Source organism: Emydura macquarii, unplaced genomic scaffold (assembly GCF_026122565.2).
Source record: "Emydura macquarii macquarii isolate MOO-44397 ecotype Brisbane River unplaced genomic scaffold, CSIRO-AGI_Emac_v2 contig_1477, whole genome shotgun sequence".
Lineage (NCBI taxonomy): Eukaryota > Metazoa > Chordata > Testudines > Chelidae > Emydura > Emydura macquarii.
The window spans coordinates 19,405,841-19,429,954 of record NW_027131614.1 but is presented as its reverse complement, the minus strand read 5'-3'; the positions used below and the strand labels follow the sequence as shown (position 1 = coordinate 19,429,954).

At 41.0% G+C, this 24,114-nt stretch overlaps 1 protein-coding gene across 4 annotated transcripts in view; it reads left to right on the top strand.

The window, feature by feature from the left end:
• Positions 1-4,792: 4,792 nt before the first annotated feature.
• TGS1 (trimethylguanosine synthase 1) overlaps positions 4,793-24,114 on the top strand; it is a 33,745-nt gene continuing 14,423 nt past the window's right edge. The window contains exons 1-12 of one of the 4 annotated variants that reach the window (XM_067553763.1): positions 4,793-4,984; positions 7,541-7,605; positions 8,986-9,167; positions 10,640-11,510; positions 13,208-13,325; positions 14,014-14,100; positions 15,397-15,571; positions 17,410-17,752; positions 19,282-19,458; positions 20,526-20,669; positions 22,246-22,464; positions 23,583-23,659. In XM_067553763.1, coding sequence (XP_067409864.1) covers positions 4,884-4,984; positions 7,541-7,605; positions 8,986-9,167; positions 10,640-11,510; positions 13,208-13,325; positions 14,014-14,100; positions 15,397-15,571; positions 17,410-17,752; positions 19,282-19,458; positions 20,526-20,669; positions 22,246-22,464; positions 23,583-23,659 — 2,559 coding nt within the window. In that variant the 5' untranslated portion in view covers positions 4,793-4,883. Of the gene's footprint in view, positions 4,985-7,540; positions 7,606-8,985; positions 9,168-9,212; positions 9,230-9,590; positions 9,649-10,639; positions 11,511-13,207; positions 13,326-14,013; positions 14,101-15,396; positions 15,572-17,409; positions 17,753-19,281; positions 19,459-20,525; positions 20,670-22,245; positions 22,465-23,582; positions 23,660-24,114 lie in introns of those variants that run through there. The other 3 variants (XM_067553766.1, XM_067553767.1, XM_067553765.1) reach the window with 3 other exon arrangements.

Below are 24,114 nucleotides of genomic sequence, written 5' to 3'. Positions count from 1 at the left end.
CTGCTGTTGTCACCTGCACTGGATGTGCTATGTTTGTCTTCCTCCCACAGGACAGAGCTGACTTCATCTGTACAAAGTGCAGGCTGGTTTCCATATTGGAAGAGAAGGTTAAAGGACTAGAGACCCGAATATCAACCCTGCATTGCATTAAAGAAAACTAAGTCTTTCTCGATTGAAGACATGATTTGCTACTGCAGGCACAGTGTGAGGAAGATTCGGAGAAGGCAGTGCAGGGGGAACTGAAGAACGGGGAAGAAAATTGGCAGCATGTGACCTCCCGAAGAAAGAGAACCTATATGCCCACCATGCAGATAGAGGTAAGGAATTGTTTTCAGGCTCTCTGCACAAGTACTACGGTGGAGAACGATTTGGAAGACTCATCTGAGGGAATGGATCAGAAGAAGACCCTGTTGATCAAAGGCAAGGGATGCATTGTCCTAGGGATGGGGGTTCCAGGACCACCACTCTCAAGGGGAAGAGAAGAGTGATGGTGGTCGGGGACTCCCTCCTAAGGGAGACGGAGTCATCCATCTGCCTTCCGGACCGGGAAACTAGAGACGTGTGCTGCTTGCCTGGAGCTAGGATTCAGGATGTGACAGAGAGACTGCCAAGACTCATCAAGTCCTCAGACCGCTACCCCTTCCTACTTCTCCACGTGGGCACCAATGACATTGCCAAGAACGATCTTGAGCAGATCACTGCGGACTATGTGGCTCTGGGAAGAAGGATAAAGGAGTTTGAAGCGCAAGTGGTGTTCTCATCCATCCTCCCTGTTGAAGGAAAAGGCCCAGGTAGGGACCGTCGCATTGCTGAAGTAAATGCGTGGTTACACAGGTGGTGTCAGAGAGAGGGCTTTGGATTCTTCGATCATGGGATGTTGTTCCAGGAAGAAGGATTACTAGGAAGAGACGGGATTCACCTAACGAAGAGAGAGAAGAGTATCTTCGCAGACAGGCTGGCTAACCTAGTGAGGAGGGCTTTAAACTAGGTTTGATGGGGGATGGAGACCGAAGCCCAAAGGTAAGTGGGGAAGTGGGACACCACAAGGAAGCAGAAGGAGGAGGATGCAGCAGGGGAGGCCTCCTGATTCATACTGAGAAAATAGGGCAATCGGCTAGTTATCTCAAGTGCCTATACACAAATGCAAGAAGCCTGAGAAACAAGCAGGAGGAATTGGAAGTCCTGGCACAGTCAAGAAACTGACATGATTGGAATAACTGAGACTTGGTGGAGTAACTCACACGACTGGAGCACTATCATGGATGGGTATAAACTGTTCAGGAAGGACAGGCAGGGGTGAAAGGGTGGAGGAGTTGCACTGTAAGAGAGCACTATGATTGCTCTGAGCTCCAGTATGAAACTGGAGATAAGCCAGTTGAGAGTCTCTGGGTTAAGCTTAGAAGCAAGAACAATAAGGGTGATGTCATGGTGGGTATCTGTTATAGACCACCAGACCAGGAGGACGAGATAGATGAGGCTTTCTTCAGTCAACTAGGAAAAGTTTCCAGTTCACAGGACCTGATTCTCATGGGGGACTTCAATCACCCTGACATCTGCTGGAAGAGCAATACAGCAGAGCACAAACAATCCAGGAAGTTTTTGGAGAGTGTTGCAGACTACTTCCTGGTGCAAGTGCTGGAGCAACCAACTAGGGGACGTGCTTCTCTTGACCTGCTGCTCTCAAACAGGGAAGATTTGGTAGGGGAAGTAGAAGTGGGGGGCAACCTAGGCAGCAGTGACCATGAGATGGTTGAGTTCAGGATCCTGACAAAAGGAAGAAAGGAGAACAGCAGGATACGGACCATGGACTTCAGAAAAGCAGACTTTGACTCCCTCAGGGAGCTGATGAGCAGGATCCCCTGGGAGGCTAATATGAGGGGGAAAGGAATCCAAGAGAGCTGGCTGTATTTTAAAGAAACCTTATTGAGGGCACAGGAACAAACCATCCCGATGTGCAGAAAGAATAGCAAATATGGTAGGCATCCAGCTTGGCTTAACAAAGAAGTCTTTGGTGAACTTAAACACAAAAAAGAAGCTTACAAGAAGTGGAAGCTTGGTCAGATGACTAGGGAGGATTCTAAAAATACTGCTCGAACATGCAGGAATGAAATCAGGAAGGCCAAAGCACAACTGGAGTTGCAGCTAGCAAGGGACGTGAAGGGGAACAAGAAGGGTTTCTACAGGTAAGTTACCAACAAGAGGAAGATTAGGGAAAGTGTGGGCCCCTTACAGAATGGGGTAGGCAACCTAGTGACAGAAGATGTGGAGAAAGCTGAGGTACTCAATGTCTTTTTTGCCTCTGTCTTCACAGACAAGGTCAGCTCCCAGACTACTGCACTGGGCGGCACAGAATGGGAAGGAGGTGAACATCCCGCAGTGCTGAAGGAACAGGTCCAAGACTATTTAAAAAGATTGGACATACACACGTCCATGGGGCCAGATGCAATGCACCCAAGGGTGCTGAGGGAGTTGGCTGATGTGATTTCAGAGCCATTGGCTATTATCTTTGAAAGCTCATGGCAATTGGCAGAGGTCCCTGATGACTGGAAACATGCAAATATAGTGCCCATCTTCAAGAAAGGGAGAAAAGAGGATCCAGGGAAGTACAGACCGGTCAGCCTCACCTCAATCCCTGGAAAAATCATGGAGCAGGTCCTCAAGGAATCCATTTTAAGGCACTTGGAAAAGAGGAAGGTGATCAGGAACAGTCAACATGGATTCACTAAGGCAAAGTCATGCCTCACCAATCTGATTGCTTTCTATGAAGAGGTGACTGGCTCTGTGGATGTGGGGAAAGCGGTGGATGTGATATATCTTGACTTTAGCAAAGCTTTTGATATGGTTTCTCACAGTATTCTTATCAGCAGGTTAAAGAAGTATGGGTTGGATGAATGGACTATAAAAGGGATAGAGAACTGGCTGGAGCATAGGGCTCAACGAGTAGTGATCAATGGCTCCATGTCTAGCTGGCAGCCGGTCACAAGCGGAGTGCCCCAGGGGTCAGTCCTCAGGCCGGTTTTGTTCAACATCTTCATTAATGATCTGGAGGATGGGGTAGATTGCACCCTCAGCAAGTTTGCAGATGACACTAAGCTAGGGGGAGTGGTAGATACCCTGGAAGGTAGGGACAGGATACAGAAGGACCTAAACAAACTGGAGGATTGGGCCAAAAGAAATCTGAGGTTCAACAAGGGCAAGTGCAGAGTCCTGCACTTAGGACGGAAGAATCCCATGCACAGTTACAACTGGGGACTGATGAGTTAGGCAGCAGTTCTGCAGAAAAGGACCTGGGGGTAACAGCGGATAAGAAGCTGAATATGAGTCAGCAGTGTGCCCTGGTTGCCAAGAAGGCTAACAGAATATTGGGCTGCATTAGTAGGAGCATTGCCAGCAGATCGCGGGAAGTGATTATTCCCCTCTATTCGGCATTGGTGAGGCCGCCTTTGGAGTATTGTGTCCAGTTTTGGGCCCCCTACTACAAAAAGGATGTGGACAAGTTGGAGAGAGTCCAGTGGAGGGCAACAAAAATGATTAGGGAGCTGGAGTGCAAGACTTATGAGGAGAGGCTGAAGGAACTAGGCTTGTTTAGTTTGCAGAAGAGAAGAATGAGGGGGGATTTGATAGCAGCCTTTAACTACCTGAAAGGGGGTTCCAGGGAGGATGGGGTTAGGCTGTTCTTGGTGGTGGCAGATGACAGAACAAGGAGCAACGGTCTCAAGTTGCAGTGGGGGAGGTCTAAGTTGGACATTAGGAAAAAGTTTTTCACTAGGAGGGTGGTGAAGCACTGGAATGGGTTACCAGGAGGTGGTGGAATCTCCATCTTTAGAGGTTTTTAAGCTGCGGCTTGACAAAACCCTCGCTGGGATTATTTGCTGAGGTTAGTCCTGCTTTGAGCAGGGGGTTGGACTAGATGACCTCCTGAGGTCCCTTCCAACTCTGTGATTCTATAAAGCAAGAGCGAGAGAAGACAAAGGACCTATAAGATATACAGAAACTATTGAGAGAGACCAACGCACTTACAAGATACAAAGAAACTCTAGAACAGAAGGGAGTCGTAAAATAAGAAACCAAAACTGCTAAAAAGACCAGAATCACATGCAAAAGGGACAAAGAAGTCCGGCACTATTGGAAGTGGGACTGGCGAGGAATCCAGAACTGGAGCATTGTGTATCTAGCTCAGCAGCGGCAGAGATGTGAAGCACAACTCAGGGAAGGGCAGAATTCGTCCCTTTAGAAAAGCCCGGCGCTGCACAGCGCGCGCGTGACGTTGGAAGGAAACCAGCGAATTGTGAAGCGGGGGGTGGGGCAATTTCTGAGCAGTGGAAGGGGGCGGCCAGCTTCATCCCGCAGCGCCCGGGCCGGGGGGGAAGGGTGACAGGGATCTGCCCCGCAGCGCCCGGGCCGGGGGGGGGGAGAGTGACAGGGATCTGCCCCGCAGCGTGCCCCGCGCTTCAGTGAACTCGGGCAGGGCCAGTAACCCAGCGCTCAGCCGGGCGTGGTCCCAGCCGACACCAGGTGCCCAAGCGCAGCCAGCGGCCGCGGCCCGCCCTTGCTGTGGCTGCCGCTGGGAAATTAGCTGGGGTGACGCGGGCCGGGTCTCGCGCGCCACCGGCCTCGGGGGTTGCTAGGCAGCAGAGGACCCCCCTCGCCGCGGCCGCCGCTTGTTCGGCCCCCGGAGGGAAACAAACACGCTCCCGCGGCGACTCCGAATCCGCCCGGACCCCATTGGGCGCGACACCCCGACCCCGCTAGGGGCCACTTCCGGCGGAAGGAAGGCGGTGCCCCCGGCTCAAGCGCGGGCTGAGGAGGCGAAGTGAGTCGGATCCGCGCGGCCACGTGAGACTGGCCGAGCGGCGCGTGCCAGCAGCCTGGCCTCGCGCGGGATGCCCTGCGAGCCGCGGAGCCGCCTGGTGGCCGAGCTGCTGCTGCAGGAGGACGAAGGAGCTCGCGGCATCCTGTGCCTCTGCTCGCGGGCCTTCGTGGAGTGAGTACGCGGCCCTTCCCCGCGGGAGGAAGGGGTCTCCGCTCCCGCGGGGGCGGGCACCGCGTCTCTAGCGCCTGCACCGGGCCTGGGCGTGCTGGCGGTGCAACTAGCGCTAACACAGGGGCTGCCTCCTTCCCCTGGACGGGTCTGTCTGTTTGTCTCTCCCTGTGCGCGGGAGGGGATCGGGGCCTCACTTCTCTAGACGTCAGGTCAGCTGGGGAGATTCTTGTCGCTCCAAAGCAGGGCTGGGCATTGGAACAGGCCAAAAAATTGGTCAGTGGAAGACCAGACTTTGGTCCAATATTGTTAAAAACGATCAGATATTTTAAACTGCCAGCGTATTAGAAAAGTAACAAACAAGAGCAAGGGCAAGTGCACCCTGTAAAATGAAGCTGACCTAAGTTACATTGTCATACAGCCACTGCAGTAATTACACTGCTTTTGCGTGTCCGCACTGCACTGCACTCCTTATGTCGGTGGTGCCGTGTCCTTACCGGGAGTGCTTGCACCAATTTAACGGCCAGTGTCAGTGTGGGGCATTGTGGGACAGTTCCTGAAATGCAGCAACAGTTGATGTAAGCAAAGCAGTGTCTACACTGACGCTGCGTCGGCCTAACTACATCGACTTAAGCGATACGCCTCTTGCAGAGGTGGCGTTAAGTCGGTGTGGTGGGTGAGTTATGTCACAGGGAGCTGCATTTTAGTGTAGACACTTACAGTTAGGTCGATGTAAGCTGCCTTACGTCGACCTCACTCTATAGTGTAGACCAAGGCCAAGTCTTTGCGGCCTTGAATAGGCTCAGCCTTACTGCAAACAGCAAGTTATTTAACTGTGTCGTTTTAACTCAGAAAAATCTCCCTACAGAAATTAATTTTTTTTAAAATGAAAGAATTGTTACTGTTTTTTCTAGCAACGTTAGGTTAGCATATAAATGTGAATGTTATTCAAGAATGAGCAGTTTCAAAGAAGAATAAAATTTAAGCAGCAATAAAACAAACAGCAAGTATGAAAGAAAAAAGTCATTTTTAAATGCACGTATGCTAGGTAGGTAGCTGGTCAACTCTTCAAGCATCTTGCTTTTCATTATCTTCATTTTCTTTGTCAGCTTCAACTGCTTCATCTATATCTTTGTCCTCACCATTACATTCATTGTCGGTATCTTCCCTTCTTCCACTTCATCTAATGAAGATTGAGTCAACTTCTCATCTGCATTTTGTTCTCCAATCTTAAATTGCAATACATGGTCACCAGCTTCCCACCAAGAGGAGGTCTTCAGTTTTTGGTTTTTAAATGGATGATTCCCCAAATGGACCAATTTTGTTCTGTATGTGCAGTAATACATGGATGTGTTAAGAAAATCTGCTACTGTAGCTGTAGTGCAAGAAGGACACTACTCATAAGCAGCAGTTTGAGGAGGAACAGAGTAGGGAGGGAGGGGCCTCTATTGAGATGTGATGTCAACACTCCTCATTAGCATAAAACTTTTTATATTATCAGTAAGATTTGTGTGGGAGGGTTTTTGAAAGGAATTTTTATTGATGGGCGGAGTGGGGAGTTATTTACATCAGCATTTAATGTGGGTTGTTTGCTTTGTTGCAGGTTGGAAAAGTGTTTTTGGGGTGGGGAGAGGGCTTAATAGCTCTGATACTTTAATTAAGGGAGAGGCTTACTGGCAGTGCATCTTTTCTCTTTCTTTTGTGGGAGGAAGTTTAATGATTAGGAGCCCACTTCTTCCTTCCCCACTCCCTTCTGAGTTAACTTTGGTATATCTGTCTAGTCAGTTTAAAATCATAAGCTCTTTGGGGGCAGAGTCAGAGTCTTTTAACTTATTTAATGTGCTTTCTGAACCACCATGTACATTGATGGCCTTCTGTACAAGTAAAGATACATGCATATAATGTTTGTTCTAGAAGATTCCAGCCAATTAAGATGCTCAACTTTCTGACAGCTCACCTTTTGCCCAACAGGTGGCCTTACCATGCAGTAAATTGAGCGAACAAGACATTTTTCATGGTGCGATCAAAAGGGAAGTCTTCTGCCTATGTCAGGATATTCTTGCTGGAATATCTGACAATTATTTGACTGTAGTCAAATAGTAGGCAATCAAGTGATTGCCCAGTTGACCATCTTGCCAAGCCTATTGTAAGGCGTGTGCAAGACAAGATGATGCTAACAATGAGCTTGGCTCTGTATTGGGGCAGCATTGGGGTGACAAGGCATAGTCCACTGAGCACCTTATCTAGAGAAATCTGAGCACTTGGGCCCTGATCCTGCAATGAATAACCCTTGATCTTCTGAGGTGCAGGGGGCAACTCATGAACAGTTTATTGCAGGAATGGGTCATTAGATTTCCCCCCTATATAGCCCTTATTTCTCAGCCAGTCTTCATAGCTTCTTAGCAGCTGTATTTCCTGTTCATCTTGTTCTTGCTGATTTATTCTGTGATTCATCAGTGGTGTTGCCTTTTCTTGGTTGTTGTTGTTGTTTTTCTCTCTCTTTTTATGCCTTTGATGATGATGATGTTTTAATGTGAGGTTTTTTCATTTGTTTTACAGGGATCGAAAATTATACAAATTGGGACTAAAGGGGTTTTATGGTAAAGAAGACTATGACAGTACAGGTAAAGTATGCTTGATAATTAAAGACACCAGGGTTGATTTTAGTTCAGGTTGCTAATATAATTATTAATTATGTAGTAAATCTATGCTTTGTGGCAATATGTATAATTATATAGATATATGATTGAATTAGTTATTCAGGGTGCAGTAGTGCTGTATCATTGCTAATCCATAATCATTCACTGATTTCTCATCCATTTCTCAGTGCTTTTGCTAAGAGGACCTGACCTGCATACGGATAACATAATTTTTCTTTAAGTGTACATTGTGTTCTGGCAACTGTCACTCCCTCTGCTCTGCTTGGCTATCATCCTTACAACTCCCCATCAAGATGCCCATGTGAACATGATTCCCTTGACATCGGATTTCCCCCTTACTATCCTGTCACTCCTACCTTGCCCAGATATTAAATATTTCGTAAAGAGCTCTGGCTAGAGAAGAGGCTAAACTTTCCACACAGGCTGAGAAAGAGCAGTGGAGATTGAAAGAACTTTGAGTTAGGTATCTATCTTTTTTTTTTTTTTTTTTTTTTTTAATTTAAAGAGAGAAGAGCAAATGGTGAATTGATAGCTAGCTGTATCCTTCTGAGCTGATTCAATGACATTCTTGGTTCACCATGTTTTGTAAAATTGTATGAGCTTTGTTAACCCATTTATGGTACACTTCTAAAATGACTGACCATTTCCTATGGTTTAGTGATGCGTTGATATATGCCAGAAGAAGTCCTGTGAAGCATTTACTTACTGTACTCTGTCCCTCACTTTTAAATTTTTGTCCAGATATTATTAGGCAGTGTATGTTTTACAAATGCTTAAACAGCTGGGGCTTGATTTTAAAACTGGGCCTCTATTTTGCAGGCACATGTTCCTGTAGAGAATTGCACCCAGAATTCTGTGTCCCCGCTCTATTCTTGCTTTTCAGTCATTCTTGCAGTTCATTTCAGGGGCAAAAACGGTGAAGGCAAAAATTGTGGCCCTTATTCTGTTACAGTGGTTTGAGCATGCTAAACATTAAAAAAAAAAAAAAAAAGGGGGGGGGGGAAATTAATTGAAATAATTACATCACTCAAATGTTCAAAATTCATGTATGTATTTCTCGGCTGCTGTGTTTAAAAAAACCCAAAATAACCCTAGACACCCTGCAAATATATAGTCACTTCAGATGAGTTGGAGATAATTGGTTTTGATGCAGTGATCAACTAAAGCAAGAGATGGAGAAGACTGTGTCTACTAAGCAGCTTCCAAACGTTACTATAGAATGTAACTGCGGAAGGAAGCTTGAGGTGCAGATCTCCTGATTCTGCATCAAAAAGATGCAGAGCAGAGCTGAGTAAGGATTAAAAACAGATTATGAAATTATAAATTAATATAATCTGTTAACAGGAGAGGAGCGAACAGAGGAAGAGAAGGAGGAGGGGAATCATCGTCCCAATGTGACAAAAAACTCAAACAGCAATAATTCTTTGGGCCTGGAAGAGGAGGAACTGGACTCAGAGGCTGAACTCATGAGGAGTATGGGGTTACCACTTCAGTTTGGAGGACTTTCAGCTCACAAAGAATTTGTGGTAAACCCCAGTTTACTGTGTTCTTTATGCATCTTTGTATTTCCAAACTCTGAGCTATGAAGGTAAATTGAACACTGTGTGATGCTGGTCCATGCAGAACAAGTTGTAGGATTAGAATCTGATTTCTGATTAATTTCTTGAATTAATCTGATTGTGAATATATTGATCAAAACACAAGCTTTAAAAACAGTGGTACATAATCTATGGGACACCATTGGTGACATAGGCAACTTATTTCAAGCCTAAATAGCATGCAAGATTTATATGAATAATATTACAAAGAAATTGAATGGGAAATAAATACACACTATTTTTAATTTATAAACACTGGTAAAAGTGGTATTTTACAAAGTGCTCGTTAAAGTATGGTATGAGGGCTGCGAAGGAAGGGACATCAGTGACAGACTGGTATTGATTCTCTAGAACCAACTTCTTGATGGTCCAGCTGTTGCCTCTGAAGTGACCACCCACAATCTGAAGAGTAAGTTTGAGTTTAAGTAACTCATGTTTGACTTTTTTCAGATTCAGAATAGAAAAGTTTGTGTAACTCTGGACATCTGTTATCAAGCAGGCATAAAGAAAAAATGAGTAAGGTTCTCTTTGCAAAACTTGGATTATTGCATTGTAAAGTCAGTCACTTCTAGCTGAACTTTGACAGCAACTGAAAACGGGTTTCCAATTTAACAACTTGAACACTACTTTTTCTTTTGAAAGTCTCAGTCATTGATTCAAATGAATTTTGAAGCTCCTTTCCTCAGCACTACAAAGCTGAGTGAAGTGACTGTGATTCAGAAATGAGTTTGGGGATGCACTTCTGTGCAGGAAAATGGTGCTGTTTACTTTTTTCTTTGGTAGCTGTTGGCCCCTGGTAAATTGTAATCTATGTAATAGAGGCTTATTCTCTTTCCATTTTACTGCCAAATTTAATAGTTTTGTGGATATAGGGAAAGATCCACTGTCGGACACTGGTGAAACAATTTCTGGATCTCTGTCAATGACTTTTAAAAATGATTACAGGCAAATTCACTGCTTATGTAAACTGGTGTTCCTGCACCAAAGTGAACGGATTTGCATTTGTTTATAGCAGTGATGAGTTAAACACCATGTTGCCCATCTTATTACCTTTTTCCTCCTGTTAGTTGGTTTTCTGTCTCTTCTACTTCACCATTAGATAGTTTTGTGAGGTTTACCTAGTATCTTGGGCAGTGAATGGCAGAGTTATTTGCTGTGGTAGGAGTCCATTTCTTCCCATGCTCCCCTCCAGAAACTCCCTTAGTATATTCTACCAGTGATCTCATGAGGGAAAAAATACTTTCATTAGCCTTCTGAGTAATGAGTGGAGGATAGAAGCAAGAATGTCCCTGAAGGTGAAACAAGGAGGAAAGAATAAATTCTCCCTTACGAATTACTTGGTTATAGGCATTAAAAAAACAAAACAAAATAAATTCATTCATTTTCTCTTTGAATTTTAGGCATCAGAAAATTCCAGAAAGAGAAATAAGATAATGAAAAGGAAAAAGAAGAAAAAGTTTCAGCAAAAGCACTTGAATGAAATCATGCAAGAAACCTGGGAAGAAGGTTGTGAAGACCATAACCTGTCTGTTTCAGATGATCCAGCTTTAGTTACAGAGCAAACTGAGGAGAAAAATACATGCCAGCTTCTGAATGATGACAACTGTGAAAATAGAGATTGTCCTATTAGTGATTCTTTGCCCAGCGAACTGAAAGAGAAATGGGAGAAATATTGGAGTGAGTATGGAGAAGGTCTTCTGTGGCAAAGTTGGCTGGCGAAGCACATAAATGTAGAATTGTTTGAGAATGCACCAACCTCTGAGCCTTGGAATTCTCCTGACACCAAGGAAAAGTGGGAGCAGCATTATAATGAACTGTACTGGCATTACTGGGAACAGTTTCAGTACTGGGCAAGTCAAGGATGGACTGTTGACAGCCCACATAATGATGGCACAGAAATCAATGTGTTTAAACTGGAAACAGATCCTCCAGGAGACATAGACTGTGTTAGTACAGATGCTGTACCTGGTCAAGTGCTGGACTCAGAACTTTCTTCTTTTCCTCCCTCCAACATCAGTTGTAAAGAAAACCCTAGCTCAAGTGATGATCAACATAACAAAATCCTCACTGGGATTAGTAACATAAATCTAGATTTGGAGGAAGTGGAGGAGAGCAAATTAGCCCTAACAGTAATTTCTGATGGCTATCAAAATCTGAGTTCAGCTAGTAGTGAAAGGCAGTGTCCTTGTGTTTCCAGCCAGAGGGAACCAAGCGATGGAGGAACCAGGAAAAGAAGTACATCTTCTGAAAATAAAAGTGCAAATCAGTCAGGTTAGTATAGGATTAGCTAAGATTGAGTCTGATAATATTCTTCCAGATGGGTCTATATAACATAAGAACTGACCTTAGCCCTGTCTCTGTTACTCAGTTTAAGCATGGGGATTGAGTATTTTGTAATATTTTAAACACTTAATTCTATTTTCTTCTAACTAATTAACTCCAAGCCTAATCTCTCTCCTCTTAGACCTTCTTACTGAACGTATTCTATGAATAAAGAAGTGTTTTAATGGAATATCTCTTTTTATAAATCTTCTGTATGCACTAGAGAAGTAGTGGGATAACAGTATTGATGCTTCCTCATTTTAAGGCTTTCTGATATGCAGATGCTATACTCTCCATATAAAAACACAGCCCCATTAGTTTTCTCCTAGTATATACCTCACTCAGTAGGTTGGAATAAATAGAACTGAAATGGATGTTCTAATAAATCTGGCTTGTGAAAGATCAGTTTGGAAGGAACGCCCTTATAAACATACAATCCTTTCTTCACTCCATCTTCTCACATCTGCCCCAAAATGCTATACCTGAAAATCTGTTTTTGTTTGATTCAATATATGGAATATCACAAGGCAACCTTCTGCTTATTGGCTATAAACTATTAATTATGATCAAATCAAGTTGGTGGTACTATATAAGCCACAGCTGACCAACAACTGACCAGTACATGTGTCAGTTTATTTTGTAATATTGTCATGGACCACAACCAAAGTGGGGGCAAGTTATCACATGGGGAGAATGAAGCTATTTGTCACTTCAGATGCCAGGAGGGTTTGCTTGGAAGAGGGATGTGCTGATAACTGGAAAGATGCAAGATTGTGTGGCAGCTGGGACAATGCTGAGAGCTGATTCCCATTTTCTAGCTTTCATGTGTCTTGCAATGTAGGGAAAGTAGCCCTTTTCCTTCTTTGGCTGCCATTTCTGCCTGCCTGGACTCCCCAGAGGCAGCTTGTATAACCCTTTCATACTGCTATGGTTTCTTCTGCTTAAGAGGAGGGATGTAATATGCAAGATAGCAATAGCAGCTGAGGTGTTAGGAGGTTGATGCAGAAACCTGTAAGAAGTCACTGCTCTGGAGTGTAGGTAGCAGACAGATTTCTGCTCCTTTTTCCCCCTTCTCTTGGCAGCTTCACAGAAACACCAGAGGCAGTAGCTTGGAGCCATCTCTCAGCAGCCCCCCCTTTTTTCTTCTGTGTGCCCTCTGTTCTCCATAAATTACTGCCCCTGGCCCTGGGACTGCCACTGGATTGTTTAAGTGCTGCTGTGAGTTCTTAAGCCAATGTCAATGCTCTCTCCTGGCAGACTTGCTCTCCACCATTAAGATGAGACATGGTAAGAAAATCCTAATTAAATAACTTGCAGTTACTTTTTTAAAAGGGCGGGGAAGGCATTTGGGGTTTGTACTGTATAGATTTTTTATATATGGAAAGTTTTGAGTCTCTAAAATTGGTGTTGCCAAATATTTAAAAATCCTGTAAAACAGAGGCAACATAACTCTTTGTTGTGTTGGTATGTTGAGACTTAAGATGGAGAGAGGCAAATGTACGTGTGGTTTGGTAATCCCTTATTTGTCAGACTCAAATACATAATAGTGTAATTTTTTTTTAAAAGCTCCAAAATGTTTAGTTTTTTGTAAACTGGAGAAGAGATGATTGGACAAACAAAACAGTGCAATTTTTATGCCTCTTTAGATTCACAGGCGCCATCTAGCCCAAATTCAAATGACAAAAGAGGATCACACAAGAGTGATAAGGAAGAAGAAGAAGAAGACGAGCCACCTGAATATAAACATGCCAAACTCAAGAGGAGGCAAGTAATACATTAGTCTTTTCTATTTCTAAAGTCTGTTTCTGTGTGTTCCCACAGTAGATTAGAATGGCTCCTCACAGAGTGGGGCACTGATCCTGCTTGGAGCTGTTGGCTGTTCCCACAATACAAATGATGATAATTGGCTTTCCTACCTCCTTGCCTTGTCTAGCTTGTGACTGGCAGGATATAAATGGACAGGTTACTGTCTGCGCAGAAGGATGCACCTTCCGTTGAGAAAGAACTTGTTTATTTGTAATTGGCATAAAAACCTTCCTTTTTTGGGGAGGGGAATGGTGAGAGAAAGAATGGGAACACTATAAGGTAGTTATTAGTTTAGCTGGCGATGCTTAGGTATTAATGGTCATTTTTGTAGCATAAGAACAAAAAATGCTTACACCTTGAGGTAGAAAAAGCCAATTGTCTCCATATGGACAGATTGCCCTTGTCTAGTTTGTGACTGGCAGGATATAAATGGAAAAGTTACTATCTGTGACACTTACTGATGTGCATATTAAACTATTAATGTTTGTTTTGGTTTCTTCATGATGTAGCCTTTAAAAACCCAGAAGATAAGAGAACAAGCTGTGGAGTCTGCCAGTGTTAATGGGAATTTTTCCCTCTTAGTAGGAAATGTAATAAAAATGGTAACCTTTTACAAAAAGTAATAGATGTCTGGATTTCTTTATAGCCATGAACTGGATGCAGATGAAAATCCTGTTGCAGATCCTCAGGAAACCTGTTCTCTTCTGGGATTCAAACATGGCACAGGACAAAAGTAATAACTTATAAGCAAAATCAGTGTTTTTCCACCCAGAAAATTAGCTCCTTTTATGCTTTAGCTACCCCATTACTATTATTTTCAAGTGTACCAGTGATCTCTATTCCATTTGATTATTGGAAGATTATTTTGAAAATTAGTGTTTGTGCTGAACAAAACTAGGTTTGCCTTGGGCAATTGTAGAAGGAGTGGGAAGGAGGGATGCAAAGTGCCACAGGTGAATCAGAATAATAAAAGTGCTTTGAAGTGAAAGTAACTAATTACAGAGGTTTAAATTAGATGGCATCCTAAAGTATAATTTTTTTGTTGAAATACTTGTGGTTTTATAGATACCTTTGGTGTTGTGAAGTTGTAGATTAGTCTCTTGAATTCTCTCCACCTGAGGGCTCTGATTGTTAATCAGCTTTTGAAAGTGTGGAGTCTAGTTAGGAAACAGATAGTAACTTACTGCAGCTTCATAATATTAGGACAAAGCCACTCTCCTGTTTAATGCAAATGGTTACAGTGTTTTGATGATGAAATAAAACAGTTGTCAGTTTCCATTGGCTCAATATTTCCATGGCATGGTGTACAAACTTGTGGGGAGGGTGCCATAGTTTGGCTCTATCCCGTGTGGAGTCAATTTTAACTTGCCTCTGGGGCTGCTGTAAGGTGTCACTAACACATATTATCTAATAAGCAAATAATTTAATTTTATGGGGAGATCTGGATAGTTGCATTTGTATTTAGGCTGAAAAGTGTAATTTTAAGATAATGTTTGACCTGTCAACCCTGAGAGCCTCTCCTTAACATTTCATAACTGCCACTGAGGTGAATCTCACATATTCAAATTTCTGTTGAATTTCACTAGGTGATAAATAAGTAGCATTGTTTTGCAGTTGCTGTGAGAAACTATTTTATTTAACTTTATAATGAAGATCTCTTTTTTTCTTTCTTTTTTGTTTTGGGAGTGCTCCAGACATTTGTCCTCTTGAAGATACTGAACTATTAGAGAACTATAAAAAAGAAAAGTCTAAAGTCATTTTTGGTAAACCTTTTCTTAAAGCTATTTCTCAAGTAGACATGACATATCTGTTTAGTAGGTGCTGCAGGTCAGGTATATTTCAATGCATGCTTTAAGTGAAGCAAACACTGCTCATATGAGATTAGCAATGAAACTTTGCCTGTGCCAGTTTGTTTATTATAAATTGCCTTCTACCAGAAGCGTACATTCCTGTTTAATATTTCCAGATTTATAATTATCTATATTAAAGTTAAAACTATGTCCACTTAATCCATTCTTTTTGATTGCAGATATGGGGGAATTTCAAATTTTAGCTGTAGAAGGGTCCAGTATCTGGAGAAAAATGCAAAGCTCAAATCCCAATTCTTGGACATGCGCAAACCAGTCAAGAGCAAAAACAAACACACCTTCTTTACAGAAGAATCAGAAATGTTGTCTTGCCAGAAAAGTAAAACTCTGAATAAGGTATAAATATTTCTTATAAGTTTAATAATCAACATTGGTAAAGTGAAGCATCCTAATCACAGTTCCATAGATTTTTCTGTGTTTGTTCTGACAACTATTATTGAACTGTGAAAATTGGAGTGTTTTGACCAACAAAGATGAAATGAATGCATATTATTAAGCATCAATCTGGCTCTTTTTATTGCTTACACATCTTTCTTAGTAAAGAGCACTTCAGTCAGGAAGGATATCGAAACAGTGAAAGACTCTTCATGAGTTGTTTTGAAGCATGTCACTTTTTAAGAATATCATGTTAACAGCCAACTTATGCAAACAGTTTTTCTTACCTATAGGTTCCTGATTTGTTCAGTAATGTGTATGTGTTTCTTTAAACTGCTGAAATGCCTTCCTTTTTAACTGCCTGTGATTGCATTTTGAAATACACACATCAATAATGAGGAAAAGGTATTTGTATAAGTATGCTGTAGTGAATTGTATAAACCTGCATAACTTTCTTTTGCATTTAAACCCACTCCCCTCCCCCAAAAATTACCCATTCTCCTGTCCATCGCCAGGACTTTTGCCATATTGTTGCTGTGATCACCCTATTCAGTGGTTTAGGTCTCAGCCTGACTCAACAGAAGCTGCTATATTGTTCACTACTGTAGACTGTAGCCATTGCTGTTTAGTCATCACTTTCTCTCCCTTGTTATATTATTTTGGTAACTTCAGTACTCTTGTTGGGTTTATTTACCCTTACTTACTTTGATGTAATCTCAATCTTAACAGATTTTTTTTTGCCCAGGAATTAGTAACATACGTAGAGAAACTTGTTTACAAGTGATTTTTCTAGTTAACAGCCTTCTTTTTAAGATCTGTTCTCACATTCTTCTGAGGCTCAGGGAATTCCCAACTCTTCCATTGCAAAATTTTATTTTCTAGCAATGATGATTAGTGCACTTTTGGTCCTTAAACTGGTCACTAAACGCACTGATCCAAGAGTGAGTATTTTCCATCCTGCACCTGAGGCCAATGTAATTCTGGGAAAAATTCCACTTTGGGGGATTAAGAAAGAAATGTGTGGCTATTTGAAAATAACTGTATACTTCCTAAGGTTTACATGGGGGGGGGGACGCTGTCTCCTGCTGATGTAGGCCCAGTCCTGCAAAGACAATAATGATAATGTTAAGGTTCACCATATGTGTAAAACTTTGAAGAATCAGGGCTCTAACTGTTACATTGAATGAAGCATTCTGGTATTTTTTTACCAGGGCATTTCATGCTGAAGATTTTTTTCTTTCTCTCTGCTCTAAAGAGGGAAGAACTTATGTTGATGGAATTTCCTACTATGCACAGCCTTCCTTAGGTACAGTTCAGCGGATGAGGCAGCTATCACGTGGAGCTAATTTACGTGCACATTGCAGCTGCCTTGAAATGCAGTTCACAGGATGAGGCAGTTAACTAAAAAGTTGTAAATTTTGGCCTACATATGACTGGAAGTTTTTCATCTGTAATGAATTATGTGAAACTGGATTATTGTACTACTTGTATCAATGAATTGCATGGATTCTGTCTCTTACACATTCTCTGTGTATGCATCTGAAGTTGTAAAGGAAAATTTGTGTTATTGTTTAGCATTTGAAAAATTAGTCTGATCATGTATTGATACATTGGCACAAAAGCAGTTTGCACATTCACTTTTGACTGTGTGAGCATAACATTTTCAAGGGTTTTTTAGGGCATGTAATATGTAAATATGAGCTATTGCTATGTCAGCGGAAGAGATTTTTAAACTACAGTACCTTGTTTCATTGTGATGATGGTGCAATCTAATTATTTGTGATACTTGACAATTCCAGGTAGAGGAGTTCCTAAAACAGCTGAGTGAACCTGTGGAGGAGACTGTGTCCCAGGAATCCTTCATTCAGAATAAGGCACAGGGCTCCTCTACGAGCAGTGACTCAGAGGAACAGGAAAGTTCACCAAGTAATCATCAGAATGCTAAAAAGCATGACCCACTATCTTCCAGTACTGTTAGTTGTGAACTTGGCACAAATAAGCTTGAAGAAGAGAAGGAAGAAGCAGCAGCAAGTGGCTCTACTTCTCAGAGCTCAGGAAAACAGGAATGTCATTCTGGAAGACAGCTAGTTGCTCTGGATATTCCAGATTATCTTCAGGTAGAAACAGAAAGTGTGAGCCAAGGTGTGTACAGGTTTTAATAACTAGAGGCTAATTGGTCATAATCTTTATCCTGTAAGGTTTCTTTTCCAATCTGTTTGTCATTTTATGTTTTCTTAATGAAACTTACTATATTCTTAAATGTTTCAGTCAAAATCTTACAAACAAAGATCTGGTTAGTGCAGTGCTAGTGGAGATGAATGTGATTTTGGGCACTTTTCTGAATAAATTCTTACCTTGCCTCTATTTTTAGTAATGATTCTTTGTGGCTTGTAATGAACAGCAATTTGTCAATCTTCTTTATTCCTAGTGAACCCCTTCATTGCAGCTCCATTGTTTCAGTAGTGATTCATTCAATTAAAACAGAAATGTCTGAACTGTCAGAGTTTTTTGGATATGTTATTGCACTGAGTCTCAAGGGACATATAATATGCTAATACTAAAATTACTTTATTTACTAAAAAAATTACTTTAAAAATCTAGTATTTTATGAGCCTTTTTTTTATTTAACACTCACTATACTGAGAAGGAAGAGGATAACTGAGACTTCCATATGCCTTCAATTATTCCTGTGATTGTAGTTTTAATTATTTTAATATAAAGTTGGTATTACAAAGTTATTCTGTGTAAATCAGCTTTGATTTCTGGTTTAAATACAAAATATAATTCAGTTGTCCTCTGATTTGATTAACAATTGTTAATTATGCAGTGTCAACTATATTGACATCAGCTGAAAAGAATGGTAAATCTGCTGTGATTCACTCCTTTGCCAGTTAACCAGTCAGCCTAACAGCTAAGCCAGGGGCAATAAGTACAGGAACCAAGCAGTCAAGGTAATTAGGGCAGAGAGAGGGTTTGACAGTGGAGGGGATGCAGATAAGAGATGCTTATCAGTGGGTGGTGCTCCACCTGTATATTCACCTAAATTCCTAATGCCTATCTGAGCCCTCATTTTCTTCCCTTTGCCCTGCCAATCCAAACCCACCACAAGACACTCTTCCTTTTAATCAGTATTCCCCCTTCTCTCTTAATAATGGGTTTGTGGCCTAGCTGTACTGGAAATGGGTATGGCAATTCCCAGTTGAACCATTTATATACATATGTATACACACGCGCACACGTGTGCCACCTGCATGCTAAATCCAGGCTGAGACATTCCAAATTAGAGTGCATAAAATTTCTAGATTGGGAATGCCCAAAATGTCAGTTGATTCAAATGTGATGCTCTGCACTGAGGCCCAGGCAACTTGATTCCAGGCTTACCTTTAGGGTAGGCTAGTGGGCCATATAGTCTCCAGGACCACTGCAGCCTGCACAAACATAATCATGAGTCTCTGGGAAGCTCCTGGTTTTTAAAAAAAAAAAAAAAAAAAAAAAAAAAAAAAAAAAAGCACCAACCTGCAGAATCCTTTAAATGGCCCCATATGGAATCCAGCAATTGTACTTAGCCTAGGGCATTATAATTGTTGCCACATATCTACCTTTATGCTACAGTACCAGCCCTTGAAATGAGGGATTTCTGTAATGATGCTAACTTTATTTGGTGTTTTCAGTTGTAGCTGAACCAAAAATCCAACAGAAGAAAAACAAGAAAAAGAAAAAGAGAAAGAAGAGAACTGCGTCACCATCTTTACCTGCTGAGATTGCTGGTGATCCTGAGCTGGCCAAATACTGGGCACAGCGTTACAGACTGTTCTCTCGATTTGATGAGGGGATTAAATTAGATAGAGGTATGTTATTAGCTGGAGTGTGCAAACGTTGCAGAGTAAAAGCATTTAAATCTACACTCATCATCTGATAAGAAACAACAAAGCAGAAGTGAATAGTAATTTACATCATTACATCACTATGGTATGTGTGAGTAAATTTATGGGTCAGTTCATGAACCAGAGAGCTGGTACAGATCAGCATAGCTCATTGATTTCAGTAGAGCTATGTTGATCTCTTCTGAGGATCTACCGCATATGTCAGACATGATCTTTTCTGAAAATTGTGCTGCTTGTAATTATGCTGTATTCTGTTTGGTTAATTTATGTCAGCAATGCTCTTCAGAAATCAGACAGCAAAAGGTATAATCTGTGTATGGCCAAATAAACTTTCCTACGTTGAAATACGTTGATTACATATCATGTTTGCATATTAAATGCTCTAAATTTAGTCAGTTGCTAAAATACAGCTTTTCATAGATCTGTTATGAGTTCTCCAAGGGAAAAAATCATAAATTTGTAGAAAGACTAGTGATTGTATAACAACTTCTTGTGGGTTTTTAATAATCTTATTTCAAGCACTCCTCATATAAATATAATGAGAAATATTAGGCATAAATATTAGGCATATCAGTTATAAAGACAGCATGTTTTGTCTTCTCTACTACGTTATTTAAACTCTATTTTAATTTTAACATACATTCTGGATCTAATGTGTATTTGTTTGTAACAGAATGGCATTATTGTGACTGAAGTATAAACCATTATCTTTTCATCACAGTCTGGTAAGGCTTCATCCTATAAGGTGTTGAGCACTTTGGCTCAATTTAGCACTGAAGCATATGTTTAGCTGTCAGTACATGAGTAGGTTGACTTCAGTGGGACTACTCCTGGATTTAAAATGAACTGCTTTATCGAATTAGTATTCAGAACTTAACAAGATAAAGCCCATAATTCCCTAGTAAAATGCATTGTGCCAAAGCTACTAGGCTTAATTTAATGTTCAGACTCTGTTTATTTCTTTTGAATGATTGAATTTGGAAACAATTGACAAATTTTCTCTCTACCCTTTCCCACACTCCTGCCATCAGAGGGTTGGTTTTCTGTTACACCTGAGAAGATTGCTGAGCACATTGCAAGCCGTGTCAGGCAGTCCTTCAACTGTGACATAGTAGTGGATGCATTCTGTGGAGTTGGAGGAAATGCTATTCAGTTTGCCTTGGCATCAAAAAGAGGTAATCATCTGTTGTGTATATAGTGATTTCCCCATACCCTTCATCCTCCCTGTCATTAGTCTTTCTACAGGCTTTCTACACTGTGTTTTACCTTGTTTGATATGTTCTACTGCAATTATATACTATTGATGATTTTTTTACTCCGGCATAAGCATAATGTCAACATTTATGTTTATATATTTGAAAAATAGGGCTGTTCTTGTTTTTCTGCCATGCATGTTTTAATCGGTTTATTTTAGCCCAAGACGGTGACCTGTTGCATTATTCAGTTACTTTATTTATCACGTGTTTTAGTAAAATTGCTAATCTGTACCATGTTTTGAAGATGTTCATACTACATAAGTGCACAGTATTGTTAGCGACACACTTTTAAGCTAATCATCAGTGTTAGTGTCAGAAGAGCAGCTTAAAGCTTCTTGCTTCCATGCCAACTATGCAGTATGCGATTGTATCTCATAAGTGTATTACATACTAAGTATAAAATACTGCCAGTAATAGCAGTACATGTTGGTGCAACTGAGCCAATTGCTGCAAAGTAATGTTAATATAAAATTAGCTTATGTTTACATTGACAATTTATTGCTACTGCGCTAATTGAGTGAAAGCTACTTCAGTGAAAACATATAATGCTCAATATTCCTTTCCGTGAAATCTCTGACTAACCATTTATGGATAAAAAGCAGATTCATGTTCTACTGCTGAATATTTCCTGAGGAAGGCAGATGACGATGTGATCTATGCTAATTTTGGCAGTTCATGTTCAGTTATTCCTGTAAATATTCTTTTAATCTAAACTTAGTTTTGTTCTTTATATCTTGTGACTGAGTTTTGTGTAAATGTTTATATTGTATCATAACAGCTCTCATGTTGTGTCAGGTGCACATAGTTTCAGTTTAGTTTTCAGAAGTTATTGAGTAGCGTCCATCTCTTTTAGCCTGTCTTTCATTTATTCTTGGGGTGAAATCTGCTTCCAGCCAAGTAATTTGAGCTTTGTATCCTATGGGGCTCTGCCGGTGTCAAGAAAAGAAGTCTTTGCCGTCCCAGAATCCACTACCTACCAGGGCTCCAGCCCAGTGTTGAGTTGGTGGATCCACATAGTAGCAGATGCACAGTACAAAATACCCCAGCTCAGCAATGCACAGGGAGCCATTACAGAGCTGTGCTTCACAGCAGGCAGGATGTGTACAACCACAGCCAGCTTTCCCAAATCTCACCCACTTTCCCTCCTTCATGCAGTGTGAAACTGTGCTGGTTCTGTAGCTTCTGGGTACCTCCGCTTTGCAGGGTCAGGGGGTAAGAATCTGCCCCTTTGAGGAAATATAGTTTGGTGTGCGTTAGCAACAAGATTTAGATAATTGGCTGTTATGTGACAGAATGTATACATATTTATAGAAGTCCTGACTGAGAACACAAAATGAATGGGTTTATAAATTCGTTCTGCACCTGAAAACTGCAATGTATTACTGTAACCAAAGGAACATCTTGTTTTTGCAAGCAATATGGACATCTGCCCAATGGCTTTATCAGCTTGTATGTTTCATAGTGTTAATTCTTCTTCCTTTCACTTTATTTTCAGTGATAGCCATCGATATTGACCCTGTTAAGATCAGTCTTGCCCGCAATAATGCAGAAGTGTATGGAGTAGCTGATCAGATAGACTTCATATGTGGAGACTTCATGCTGCTGGCTTCTAATATAAAAGCAGATGTTGTGTTCCTCAGTCCTCCATGGGGAGGGCCTGACTATGCCACGGCAGAAATCTTTGATATTAGAACAATGATATTTCCTGATGGATATCCTTTCAAAGTCGTATGTTCACAGCCATAGCTCTCACACATTAACAGAAGAGCTTAACTTCTTTTAGCGGGATAAAACAATGCATGACTTTTGATTCTGTCCTGTTCTATTGATACTTTGGGCTCCTTTGAACTTGATTTGATGTTGCAGGTGCTCAACACGTTTATGAAAATAAGGCCTTAAGATGTGTGAAATTGAATACCCAAAAACTGAGGCATTCAAAACAGATAAGTTCTTTGTTAAAAGCTAGAATTTTCTAGTAGCATTTTTCCCATTTGTAAATTATTTATAAAGCATTCATCAGCCTCGAGTGCCTTTCCAGTGCATTAAAATATTTCCTATCAAAATATGAATTGATGTAACCAGACAAACGTTCCCTAACTCATAAAAAAAAGTTACCTACAAAAACACCTGGGCTGTGTTTGAGTCAATTAGCTATTTTCTTACCAGTTTATGGAAAGTACATCCTATTTACTTAGATTCTTTTTCCAAACTGTCTAAAACAGAGCAGATGCATGTATCCTAGGAAACCAATGAATAACACAAGCAATCTTATTGTTACGGATGTTTTAATCTTCTTTTACTTAGTGGATCATTTCTGTATTGATATTTTGTACCAGCCTGGTGGCCTCTTGTTTACTTGATAATGAATGTGTTTACAACTTTCACCAAATGTGAGGAATACAGAGTGGGTTTTTTTAAAGGCAATCTAGATCATTTCTATTCTGACTAAAATGTAATTAATTTACTGGCTAGAAATGTGCTCTTTTATATATGTGTGATTAGTTAGAAGGATCTAGCCAGAATATGGGATAGAAAATAGCCAGCAAATGAAAAATGTGCAACAGTTGTAACAGATACTATTTTCATTTTAAGAAACAATTTTTATTGAAACTGACAAATGAAATACTTCCTACCATCTGGGGAAATTTATGGAATATGAGGAGTTTATCCATTTGGGTAGTGCCAGGTCTGACATTTCAAAACAGTGTCTAATTCATAGCACCAACAGACTAATTAGAAGAATGTAATGTGTCTAACCACTAGATTGGGGATATTCTTCCATAGCAACTGAACCAACGTCAAGCTTTATTTTTCCTTTACTGATCTCTACATTTGAAATTTTCAAACTGTCTCAGAAGATTACAAACAACATTGTGTATTTCCTACCACGCAATGCTGACATTGACCAGGTAAGAGCTTTCAGAAGCAACTTTGCTCCTGTAAATTGATCTTTTAACCTTATTCAGATGAATCACTTGTTTGTATTTCGGACATATAGTTAATAACTTTTGCCTTTTCCACGTATCTTAACATACTGGGAAACTGGATAGTGAATAACTCATGTCAGTTTGTTTTTTCCCTACTGCATTCTAGAACAACAGTGTGTTATTCTCTCAATTTTGTGCGCTCTCTCCTGTAGCCTGTGTTATATGGGAGGTCAGACTAGATGATCACAATGATTCCTTCTGGCCTTAGAATCTATGTATCATAAAAGAAGTCTTGGGCAAAGTCAGGAAGAGAACCCAGCTCTCTTTTGTCTCACTCTTCTGCCTTAATCACAAGAGAACATCCATGCTTTTCTTACAACTCTCTGCCTCATTCACTGTCTATCCTGTGTGCTGAATGAGGCATGCATGCTGTAGAA